The sequence below is a fragment of the Leptinotarsa decemlineata genome, unplaced genomic scaffold, assembly GCF_025532065.1.
Source record: "Leptinotarsa decemlineata unplaced genomic scaffold, Ldec_3_MD MMD2_P_RNA_scaffold_12, whole genome shotgun sequence".
In the NCBI taxonomy this organism is placed as follows: Eukaryota; Metazoa; Arthropoda; class Insecta; order Coleoptera; family Chrysomelidae; genus Leptinotarsa; species Leptinotarsa decemlineata.
Window position 1 is genome coordinate 2,223,790 of NW_027412526.1, and position 12,738 is coordinate 2,236,527.

The 12,738-nt window shown below is 32.7% G+C and overlaps 1 protein-coding gene across 2 annotated transcripts; it reads left to right on the forward strand.

The window, feature by feature from the left end:
* On the forward strand, positions 1-11,893 carry LOC111517799 (leukocyte surface antigen CD53). 2 transcript variants are annotated; one of them, XM_023174079.2, is made up of 5 exons: positions 1-232; positions 3,306-3,494; positions 5,426-5,587; positions 10,270-10,410; positions 11,764-11,893. In XM_023174079.2, exons 1-5 carry the CDS (start codon positions 98-100, stop codon positions 11,812-11,814), a joined length of 678 nt encoding a protein of 225 aa, XP_023029847.1. In that variant the 5' UTR covers positions 1-97; the 3' UTR covers positions 11,815-11,893. The 2 variants fall into 2 exon arrangements, with proteins under 2 accessions (XP_023029847.1, XP_023029848.1); XM_023174080.2 differs by lacking the exon at positions 10,270-10,410 and having other exon boundaries at positions 6-232.
* The last annotated feature ends 845 nt before the right edge of the window (positions 11,894-12,738 follow it).

The window sequence follows — 12,738 nt, forward strand, 5'->3', positions numbered from 1 at the left end:
CGCTTGTTTTTCTAACGACGTCGTAGATTTTACGATTAGATTCGCCATAAAGTTTTCAGTTCCCGGCTAAAGTTTATCTTATCTCAGTGCGTACACCATGAAACCGCTGACGATTCAATTGCTGTGCAGTGATTTTCGATATGTGATGACAAAAAGGTTCCGCAGGATGAAGTTCGAGCCTAATGAGAATGTTCTGAGGGTGACTCTGTTCGTGTTCAGCATTTGTTTTGGGGTGAGTACGGAACATGTTTCAGAACAATTGATTTTGTGGTCATTCGTATATTACTGTTATTTGATGGAATGGGAGTCAACTGGGAATTGAGGAGGATCAGAGTCGGTAGAAAAAGTTCTCTAATTTTTATTTTAACTAGCGTTTCCAGAGAAATCCAAGTTTTGTGGAGATCGTGACTCTATCTGAGAGCTGAAAAACCACGAGACCTCTAGAAAATAGTGGAAATAAATGAAATAGTTCAAGTTTCTAGAAGAAAGAACTGGAAAAAATCAAGTTACAATATAATATAGAATGTGGTGGAAATAAATACTCTATTTTGTGGAGATCCTGACTCCATCTGCGAGCTTAAAAACCACGGTATCCCCAAAAAGAAGTAGAAATATTTTAAAAAAGTTCAAATTTCTAGAAAAAAAGAAATGGGAAAAAATTAAGTTACCATCAAATATAGAATATTGTGGAAGGAAATACTCTATTTTGTGGAGATCCTGGCTCTATCTGAGAGCTTGAAAATTGCGATATCTCTAAAAAGAAGTAGAAATATTTTAAAAAAGTTCAAATTCTAGAAAAAAAGAAATGGAAAAAAATTAAGTTACCATCAAATATAGAATATTGTGGAAAGAAATACTCTATTTTGTGGAGATCCTGGCTCTATCTGAGAGCTTGAAAATTGCGATATCTCTAAAAAGAAGTAGAAATATTTTAAAAAAGTTCAAATTCTAGAAAAAAAGAAATGGAAAAAAATTAAGTTACCATCAAATATAGAATATTGTGGAAAGAAATACTCTATTTTGTGGAAATCCTGATTCTATCTGAGAGCTTGAAAATTGCGATATCTCTAAAAAAAAGTAGAAATGTTTGAAAAAAAGTTCAAATTCAAAAAAGAACTGGAAAAAAAAAGTTAAATTCAAATATATAATGAGGTGGAAAAAATACTCTATTTTTTGAAGATCCTGACTCCATCTAAGAGCTTAAAAACCACGGGATATCTAGAAAACAGTGAAAATAATTAAAAAAAAGTTCTAATTTATGAAAGAAAGGACTGAGAAAAAGTCAAGTTATGAAAATATAGAATGTGGCGGAAAGGTCTGGCCAAAGGTACAAATTACTTGAAATTTTTTCAGGCTGACGATCTGAAGATGTAGAAAGTAAATACTGATGATTTCCCAAACATACAGAGCAATATTGACATAACGACTATTTGGTGCGACAAACAACAAAGTCAATAGAATTCGATTATAAAATTGAGATCAAACCAATTCATCGAGTAGCTTAACAATCTCATTGCAATCTTCACCAAAAAAAGTATTAGTGAGTTCAAAAAATATTCATGTAACTATAATTGAGTAATTCAGTATCCATATAAAAACTAGTTGTTTTTAAAGTATTTTTTCTTCTATGTGAATGAATGTTTATTGAAAGTAGGCTTTTTCTTCCAGTTTGTTTCTGAAAGTTACTCTTTGAATAATCTGCACATTTTTGTAAAAAAATCATTTTGGAATTAACTGCTTTATTTCCTTCTTTCGAAGATTCCCACAAAAATGAATCTCTCCTGAAAATATATATCCTTCATTTCAATCTTTCTATAGATTTATGAGGTCTGAGCTCGAATAGAGTTTGATATACGTGAAAGGAATTGAAGCTGTCCAAAGAAGATTTCTGTATTTTAAATCATTCAAAGTTCATCTACGAAAAATAATTTATTTTCTATCAATTCTATATGATTTTTAGGAATACCCTAAAAATTATTTACTTTAATTTCTATTTATATAACTTGATTCGAACTATTCTTACATTTATTCCAAGAAACAAATCTGATTATATATATTTGTTGTTCTAAAATTATATATATATATATATATATATATATATATATATATATATATATATATATATATATATATATATATATATATATATATATATTTTCAATTCATTTTATCTTTTCAGATAGTCAACATTTTTCATATTCCTTGCATACATTCCAGAAACGATATGAAATTTTACTGTGATATGTATTTCAAGGACAAAAGCTTATTGTAGAACACCAGTAACAACAATATGTAAGAATTTCTACGTAATATTCAAAGTGTACACCATAAGGAGAGTCAACATGGAGAAATCGGAAACCATACGAGAGATACTGAGTCAGTTAAATCAGTAAAAAGTTGCCCATTTTAGAGTAATTGCTATTTTAAAACGAACTAATGGAACGATTCCGGTTGATTCTTTGGTTCGTTGGAAATGGAAAAATAAAATTGTTGATGGTTTCTCATAAACCAAACTTCGGATTAAAAATCTATAAATGCATCCTATACATCTAAAAAAGTATCAACGAGAAAGGGTTTTATGTTTTATAATGTCTTCTAACGTTATTTCTTCGTAAGAAAGTCATGAAGACATTTTCTTTCAGGGGATCACAGTAAGTCCATTTCCCAAGCATTACTGGTGAAATTCTGTAGTGATATCGATGTACATAAATCTATTATACATATGTGGAAAATAGATATCGGAACATACGAATCCCAATGCATACCTAACGAATAATGTTTTTATGATTGAATAGGTGCGTTTTTTTACCATGAAGCTTTGAAAATAAAATACACGCTCTAAATTGAAAAATAAAGTGAACCTGTATTCTAAAACTAATCTCATAACTCTAATAATTATTCCCCTTAATTCATCAAACTTTGTAGTTCTCTGAAATTCATGCTGGTAGGCACATTCTTTCAGATACCCCCAAAGAAAGAAGTCACTTGGAGACAAGTCTGCTAATCTGGGAGGTCACTCTATCATACCACGTGCAGATATCAATCTGACAGGAAAACGTAATTGGGATAGACTTGTGACTTGAACAACCATGCTGTTGAAAGCAAATTTCGTCATCAGAAAGTAGACTAACTGTTGGAATAATTAGATTTTGCAGAAGCTGTATAAATTTGACAGCATTTAGGTTACAATCGATGAAGAAGGGACCTTATAATATATTGAAGATACCAACAATCGAAACGTCGTATGCCGTCTTTGTGGGTACATTCGAAATCCCAATCTATAACTGACAATTTTCTCATTTCAGATCCTAAGCGTGTCTTTGATAGCCCTAGGAGTGGTCCACATGGGAGAACTCAGATGGCCTAGGCCGTACATTGGATTGGAGCTTCTGGAACTACCGACGCTTGTTATCATACTTGGATCTATCAGCCTAGTTTTGGCGTTTGTAGGATGCATCTGTACCAAAAGCTACAACAGAACGTTATACTTTATAGTAAGTGATACTGATATAGATTTGATATAGATAGAGACAAATCTATTCAAATTTTGTGTGCCAAGCGCATACCAGGCAGGCAAAGGTATAATTTGTTGTCTATTTATAAATAATTATATTGCATTTTGTCTACCACGCTTTGTTGAAGGTCCTAACTTGAACTTTTTTAAATTAGCCTTTTCAGACCAACTGTTATCATTTGCGGAGGCCGATATATCACTCTGATGTGAAATACAAATGAAACGAGTCTCAGAATAAAACCTTGTTGAACACCCGAATTATGGTCCAAATGTTTAGATTTTCTATTGAATTCTTCATGAACTGATTCAGTCCAGTGGAATTCCTTTTGAGCTCTGTAGTTTCAACAATTTCGATATTTGTTTTTGGTTATAGTCGAGCACTGGCTCAAACTACAAAAAGTTGCGGGAATAAATGAATCATTCATGATTATGTGTGAAGCGAAATCTGTGTCACAGTTTAGTAAAGCTTTTGAACCGAAATTATTACAAAACTGTAGAAAGTTGTAAGTTTTGATGAAAACAAATTCAGCTCTATTCAAATTTATGGAATAATACACTCGTTATGTAATTTTTGAATAATTTATGAGATAATTTGCACACTCTTGGGTTTCAAATCTGTTTAAATTTTTATACAACATCGAATAACAAAGTGTTTTCATTTTTCAACCTTGAAAATTCATTGCAGTAAACTTTATGACCAATGAGTGACATTTTATAATGAAAAACTTGAAGTACCAGAAATAATAGTTCTCTGAAGTTTCTTATTGTGTATTTTTATTTCATGATACTGGAAAACGGTGGCTTTATTTATGCAAACACATGTGTTTTCCGATCATTTGTCGATTGTTCTTTTCTGCCTCGTTTATGCTTTGATAGATCCACATTTTCCTTTGAGTGGTATGTAAATATTCGTAATGAATATCACATCAATGTCAGTTATCGGAAAAGATAGCGGTATCTTTTGTCAATGTTGCATGAAACAACAACAACTACCTGAACATGTGTCGTTGTTCCAGGTAGAAAATCAGGGTTACATTGGGATAAAAATAGTAACAATGAAAACATCAAACTCCAGCATCTTTGCATCAAAGCATTCAAAATCTTGTGCCTTCGAGAGCGACACAACGATTATAGCGGGCATACCATTTTTGTAGTAAGATTTGTCTTCAGCCACAAAAAAGGCCACAGCTTCGACCATTATCTTCTAATCGGCGCCGAATTCCTCTTCAGCAGGTCTGAGAACTGGATAAATTCACTGGGGGTCAGATCTAGAGAATACGGTGGATGCGAAAGGAATTTGAAGCCTGGTCCATGCAATTTTGCCATCGTTTTCATTCATTTGTGCATTTGTGCTGTGCTATGTCTTGATGATACAGCATATTCTATTCGTTCAAATGGGGCAGTTTTTCCACGATTTCGTCGTTCAAACGCTTCAAAAACGCTATGTAATAGTCGCTGTTGATGATTTTCCCTTTTCAAGAAAGTTCAGACTGAAGATCTGCTTTCTTACCAACAGTTCAATTGGAATCATTTTTCATTCAGTTTTTTTTTTAATTTTTCTGGTATAATGAAATTTTCACTCATCAAACTCAAACAATTGTTCATACAGTTGCAGTTTCGTAAAAATGTATCATCAATCGATTTCCTGGAGTCTTTGAAGTCCACTAGATACTCGTTAGGACAAGAGGACTGCTCCAAATTCTTGGGGTTCTTGTTGAATACTCTTCGTGAGCAAAACAATAGCAGAATCAATACTCCGGACCGTCTGTATTGAATGATAAGCTAACTTTTCCCTTTCCACCAACAACGTCAACATTTCCAATTGACATCTTTTTAGATTTATTCCAACCATGATATTCCCAATAATGAAAGTTGAAGTATGCACTGAACAGCCCCTCTGTTTCTTTTCAGTTTGGTTTGGTCCTTTGCGTCGTTTTATGCCTAGAACTGATCATCGCCATCATCGCTTTCCGAAATAATGGAGAGCCGAGACGGTCCAGGACACAATTACTAATGGAGGAACACCTGAAACTTAACGGTTCCGAGTATTACTTCAGTGAGGTAGAAGAACATGTGAGTTAGAACCGATGTTAGCGTTGTGAAATTTCAGTGTTTTCTAGTCAAAAATCTGTACATACATACACACGTGTAAGTTTTGGCTTCGATAAGATTGTGTTGTTTTCCACTCAACCATGGAGAGACTTCATTGTGAGAACTGATTCTGTGGTCCATGTTGGATATATTTGAGACCATCAACATTTTTTTTTGTTATTTCAATGATATTATAGAGGTCTTAATATGATTTTTTTCTGAAACTGTTACGTTGGTATAGTTCAAGTAAACGATATAGTGCAACTCACCTTCCAACAGATCTCCTTCAATAATATAGTTAGGGAGCTAACTAATTTCGTTGTTCAGCAATCATTTCTAATCGAATAAAATTCACAATAACTCTAAAAATATATATAATAATATATGTTATGGATATTTTATTTATATAGGTGAGTGAGAAAGTGGGGATTCAAATAACAGGGTGATATACTTCTGAATAGTACTTCTATCATATATATTCACAATCGATCGCTTCAAAAACACTTCACTAACTTTTTTTCAACGCTTCTGATAATTTCTTTTCCATATTCTCTGTTTCACCATCACTGTCGTCATTAAAATCAATGATGTATTTATTTCCACCAATAATATAGAAGTGTCCAATCTCCATATAGTCAACTGAAATTAATTTTTCAATTCTTTTCTGCCAGTCTTCTTCGGTGATATTAGATACTTCTTTTTTAATTAGCTCTATCACCCTCTTATCAAATTTTGGAAACTTATTTTCACGCCTGATGCTTTGTTTCAATTTTCCTCGAATCAACTTCCCCCCTAAAGATAGGGGGGAAGTCTCAGTATGCTGTGTCCATACTTCTCAGCAATACTCTCAAGGGCGTACACTTTTTCAAATGTTTTTGTCTGTAAAACTTCAAGCAGTTGGTTATTGGTATGGTAATCTTCAAAATACAAATTGTTATCCATTGAAAAAGTTTGTATTCCATCTTTCCTCGAATTTTTATTCGGTACTTTGATGAGCTGTCGCGAATGATAGGAAGCGTTGTCGACAACTATTACACTATTCTCATCCAAATTTGGGATCAATGTGTTTTCAAACCATTCCTCGGAAATATTAGCTTCTACGTCCTTATGATAGTCAACATTGCACTCCTCAAGTTTTTTCCACATAATTTAAAAGAATTCGAAACCCATCCTTTACTTCCTCCGCAATGCACAATGATTAGTCGCGATCCTTTGCAGGCGTACACATTTTCGAACCATCAGTCCACCCTTTCGTGACTGTGTCGTGAGTGTCACATCAAGTTTCGTCCAAATAGAAAATTTGCCGTTGCTCTTGTCTATATTTAGACAAGACTTAGTATTCGTTACGCAATTCCACTATTCTTCTGCTTTAAATAACTGCTTGACGTTTGTTTATTATTTCAAATCTACATCCGAGTTTCTTTATCCAATTCTGAAAAGTTTTGTCACAGCAGCTCACCTTATGGTCGGAAATATTCAATTTCTTCCTTATGATTTCAGTTGTAGGAGTCTCATTGCTTTTGTGATAGTCATATTTTTTTTTAGAGTGCCGCCAACTTTAACTGTGCACAATATCGTTTACTTCGACTATACCTTGAAATTCAAAAGAAAAATGCCAACATCGTGTTGTCATGGAACAGCTCAACAACATCACAACAATATTATGAACAGCGTCAGTTTTTTGTGTTCGCGAGATATTAATAACGACCATGGATGAAATTGAAGACATTGAGCAAAAAAATCAAATTTCTTTAGAAATATTGAGAGACTTAGTTGCAGAGTTGATTAACTGCCAAAAATAATTCAAGAGCGAAATCTATAAGAATATGAAAATTTTGAAATGGCTGCCGGCCGTTTAGAAATCTTAAGGAACGGAGGCAGTATGAGATTACGAAAAAGTCTTATTTGGTTAGGTGGAAAACATTGAAGTCCAGAATATCGAAGCCACAAGGAATTGCTCAGTATATTAGGATGCTCGTGCTAATCAGGCACAGGATTGTACGTGATAAGTACAATTTGGAACTTGCGGAGTAAAATTTATGTATTGAAAACACGGTATTTTTTGTTACTGTGATACTCATAAATAGCTAGCGAAGTTTATACCTACAAGAAACTAAATAGGAAAGCAGGAATTCAGAAAAAATGTGCCACATGTAATTTTGTATATATTTTGAAGAACCATTCCTTTGAAATTCTCATTATTACGAGTAGAACTTTTTATACTTGAACTTTCCTGCGACAAGATGGGTACAAATATTCCTCTCAGAAATAATGACATTGTTACCTGAACTTTTTTCTGGGTACCTTGTTCATTTTCAGCCAATGACATTCAGCCAAAATTGAGCAATTCCTTTTCTTTTGCTTTCGTAGTCCCCTAGCACGATTTTTTGCTAATTTCTGTTACCGCAACACTATTCGTAATATGGTTCAAATGTTATTCGTTTCGTAATTTTTCTCACTTCCTAGATAACTAGTTTTGTACATATTAGTTCTGTAAATATTTAGTTTTAAACATTTAGTACGTTCTCAAATATGAACTGGAATTTGCCAATAAATACTTGTTAAGAGCTGTGTTGTGCTTTATTGATTCGTACCGCTTTGACTTTACATGAACAAAAAATAGTGTTAACTATCCAATGATAATGTTCGTTGTGAGACATTATTTTTTGTAGAAAAGTCAATGTTCCTTGATGTTTTTTTGGTTTATAACCTTCTACAAACTGGAAAATAAATACATCTACATCAACAGAGAATCTCTCATGTGTATACAGGTTGTATTATAAGGACGTTAAAGTTTCAAGTGACGTATTCCTGAGACAATTTTGAGAAAAAAAGTCTATATGAACTTGTGCTGAAATTAAGTATTTTCGGACACAAGTTCATATGGAATTTTTTCTTAAAATTGCCTTATGTTACACCCTGTATAGGACAAACTGAAAAGTGTGGCTGAACTCATCGCCCTATGCCACAAAAGTTTGCAAATGTGTAATTGGTATTCACATTCATGAAACTTCTCCTATGCTCATTTATTCTTTAGGAAATTGTTCTTGCCGGTTGGCCAATATAAAATTTTGGTTCCTAATCACAAGTCAACTTATACAGTCCTGATCCATCCTGAATATTTTTCGAAACCATGTAGAGTTTCAATTATATATTTAACATGAAAATTGTTTTGTACTGTGGCCTTTTTGACGAGTATAATACCTGTTCAGGAAGAAGAAATACATCCCTAATGGCTACTATCATCTGACATTTCCACGAGTAATATTCTTTAGTTGTAGTTGAGAATGGCATGGAGGATAAGAAGAGAACTATCAATTTTTTTCAGAAATTTTGTCAATATAGTCGTTTCTTGAATTCAGAAAACAAATTGTTCCATATGTTCAACCTGTATATGTCAAACACCAACTTGAATAAAAAACATGAGGACGATAGCTTAAAAATATTGTATTTACAGTACCTAATTAGTTAATTGTGGGTAATCAAACGATGAAAATCTTTATCGTCTTCATTATTCATATACACTTTTTCATAATTTGCTGATGTCACAGTAACCATTAAATATATTATCATCGCCAGAAATGGATTTTCAGTCACAAGATTATTCTCAATAATTTAAGCATTGATTTATTTTTTCAAATATGATTCTGCCATCTATGAGTCAGTGTTGTGAATGAAGATAATCTTTTGCAGATTTCTTTTTGCAATTCTACGATGTGTTTTACATTTACACACACCAGATGTCTCTACTCCCATCAAAGATTTAAAAAGTAGTAGAACTTACGTTTTTATTTTTGCTCAATACTTGGAAATATCAGCTGGTTTCAATTTTGAATTTGAGTTTGAAAATTTCGACAGTTACACTGAAAAATCTAGAATCTAAACCAACAGAGAAACTCACCCCAAAAAGAATTGGTGTAAACGTTAGAAAAAAAGTGATAGGTGTTATAATTGTGAATCTCTTCAGTTATGTGTATATAAGTATATATGTGATTATGAGCACACAGCTCATAATCACATATATACTTATATACAAAATATATACAAAATATAAGGTAAATTTTCATTTTTCTCAAGAAATATTAATTTATTCATCAAGTTTCAGTTTGTCCTCTTCAAAGTAATCCCTCTCAGATATAATAAACTTGTGTCGTCGTTTTTCCACAGTTTATATGTTTATTCTTATAACTTCCTGTCTGACCAATCCAATATCAGTTTTGCGATCTATGGTTGATAAATGATTTGATTTGATTTTGATATAGACCTTCAAGAGTCTGAATTAATCAATAATTTTTGTTTATTAATTCTGTCTACATAAAAAATCAATTACAATGGAATAAAATCATATAATTAACCACCAATTACACATATGGGAAATATTATTTGAAATTCAAATTGAATTTGAAAAAGAAATATGCACTTTTGAACCCAAAAACTACCTCTCTGGATTAGATTGTTGCATAAACAGTATTACACGAACTTATTCAGATCTGGGAGCGTTCCAATTGGAAAACCATCATAGAGTTTTTTGTATGTTACCATATTGTTACTTTCCAAGTTGTCACTGTTTATGTTATTGCAACTTGTTAATTCCTCTCCTACATGTATATTTTTCGGAAAACAAGTGGTGGAACAATCAATTTCCTCTGTCTGATTCATTCCAGCTTCAATGCTGTGGCATCACAAACCTTGAAGAAACATGTAAAGGCAGCAAACGCATGGGTTGTGCAGATGCAGTAAACAGACTTTTGGATGACTTGTCCATGACAGTTGGATATTCTACAGCCGTATTTTGTTGTTTACAGGTAAAATAAATCTTCGCTACATTTGAAGTTGTGAAAAAGAAACTGATATTCCATTATTGGGTAGTAAAGGAACGCCAAAGCATTTTCAAATATGGCTTACGTTGTTTTTTTGGAAGTTTGAAGGTTTGAACATTCATTATGTCGTGAAATCAACAAATTGAAATGAATAATATAGTATTCTGTTGAGCACATTTGATCCTACCAAACGATGTTTCGAAATGAGTTCGTCAATGGAAAGGAATACTATAAAAATAGGACAGAGTAGATTTGTTTACCTATACATTTGATGTTACATGGTACTTTTTTTTCATTACCACGATAATTTTTTTTGTTTATTCCAAACAATAATTTACATAACAGTTCGATAATCATTACAGTTATTATTGAATCGAAGTTGACAAAAGATACATGTATACTGTATAGCAACTGAATGATATGGTTCACGACTATTTTTACATATACTTTCAGTTCCTCTCAAAATACCGACTTTGTAATCATCCAAACTGGCTGAAGAAGGGGTATCCAGAATGAAAAAAAAAGTTACTACACAACGAATAACAAACAGGTCCTTGTATCTATTTGAAAATGTAAAGCGAGAACATCACCATTGTAACTAGGCTCTTTCAAGTCGCATTTAGGCCACTTTCAACTACCTTCAATGGTTCTTTGCCTTTCTCACTGTGATATTCTGTCTTATGTGTGTATCCTTCATTAGAGAGAGTAAAGTATGGCTTTCATTCGTCTGTAATGTTAGGTTAGGGTTAGGTTGGGCAAGGTTCAGGTTAGGGTTAGGTTGGGTTCAGATTAGGGTAAGATTAGGGTTTAGTTAGGTTTAGATTTAGATTAGGGTTAGTTTAGGGTTCGGTTAGTTTAGGTTAGTTTAATTTTATGTTTTAAATATTTTCAAAATGATCAACTCGCTGTTAAACCCCTTCCATTATCTTCCCCCTATCACCCCCTTCCGATTGATTTGACTCACCCCTTCGGGCATGTTCCTAATAATTGAAAAGCAGCTCAAGGTTTCGATTGTAATTTTGGCCACAACAGTGAGAAAATTGTTGAATTTTTCCGCGCTGAGTTTACCGGATACCTCCACATATTCATTGGAATTCTGAATCAACAAATCCTATGATTTTTTTAATATCCATGGCACTCAAAGTAGCTCTGGTGAATCATCATCATTTCTGTGTTTATGAGATGAACAAAACCTTTCGCACATTTCCTCTTGTTACATGCTACATTTATGGAGTGATTGTTTATATAATATACTTTCACAAGGTTGACTTATTTCTTATGAAAAATAATTTGAAACTGAGAAGTATGCAATTGATTAAGCATGTGTTTTCATTTCAGGTGATCCATATTATATGCGTATTCACCATATGCTTCGCAACAAAAATGTAACCACAGAGAAAAATATTACTATTTTCATCGAATAACAGTTTGTACCGTGTTTATTATTAAATCATATTCTTGTTGTCTATATTTTTATTAGCTGTCAACCATGAAGACTATTTTTGAAAAGGAGAAAGTTATTTGAACGTTCATCAGGACCAAATAAGAGATGAAACAATTGGAAAAACAGCAACTGGGTGATGAAAACATCAAGCGGTGGAAATTTATTACAAAACGGAAAATACCATTCTAGAATTTGATAAATACAACGGTGCAAATGTGTATTACGACCTCCAATTGGGTCATTTTTGAAAAAGAAAAAAATGATTGAATGGATGTAGGATATTTTTAAGAGATATTGTTTTTGAGAAAGGTAGGTTTCGACTTTCCACTTCTCCATTTTCATACAAAACGATAAGGAAATCTTCCAGTGAAAGAAAACAAGCTATTTCAAAATAAACTCTTTTCAAAGATGTATAGATCATACAAAGGAATAACTTTCAGACCACAAACTGGAAAAAAAAACCCTCTCGACATAAATACTTTAGAAACAATTACTTTTATATGAACATTGTATAATTCAATGAATACAAGTTGTATAATTCAATGCTCATATAAAAGTATTTGTAAATTTCACTAGTTCGGACTTCCATCGTCTAATATGATATAATTTAATTTGAAATCCCTGAAAGAACAAACAAAATTTTAGAATGGAATGGATAGCTCGAAATAATGGTTTTATTAAGCAAAAACTGAAAGCTGAACAATTGAAAATGAAATGAAAATAATTAAAAAGATTTTGAACCAGGTTAACTCACGACGTTTCGTATCGTTTTAGTATCCACAATCGTCTTCAGGTGATGATTGGACTATTCCTCCGAGCAATGACTGTGCATATGGTCATTCCCCTCTTTCCTCTCTCCGCTTCATCGG

What these genes read in the sequence shown, in the direction of transcription:
- LOC111517799 (XM_023174079.2), top strand. Translation starts at nt 98, where the DNA reads ATGAAACCGCTGACGATTCAATTGCTGTGCAGTGATTTTCGATATGTG. An exon ending in TGTTCAGCATTTGTTTTGGG is followed by an intron (nt 233 to 3,305) that starts GTGAGTACGGAA and finishes TTCTCATTTCAG; the next exon opens with ATCCTAAGCGTGTCTTTGAT. An exon ending in CCGTATTTTGTTGTTTACAG is followed by an intron (nt 10,411 to 11,763) that starts GTAAAATAAATC and finishes TTTTCATTTCAG; the next exon opens with GTGATCCATATTATATGCGT.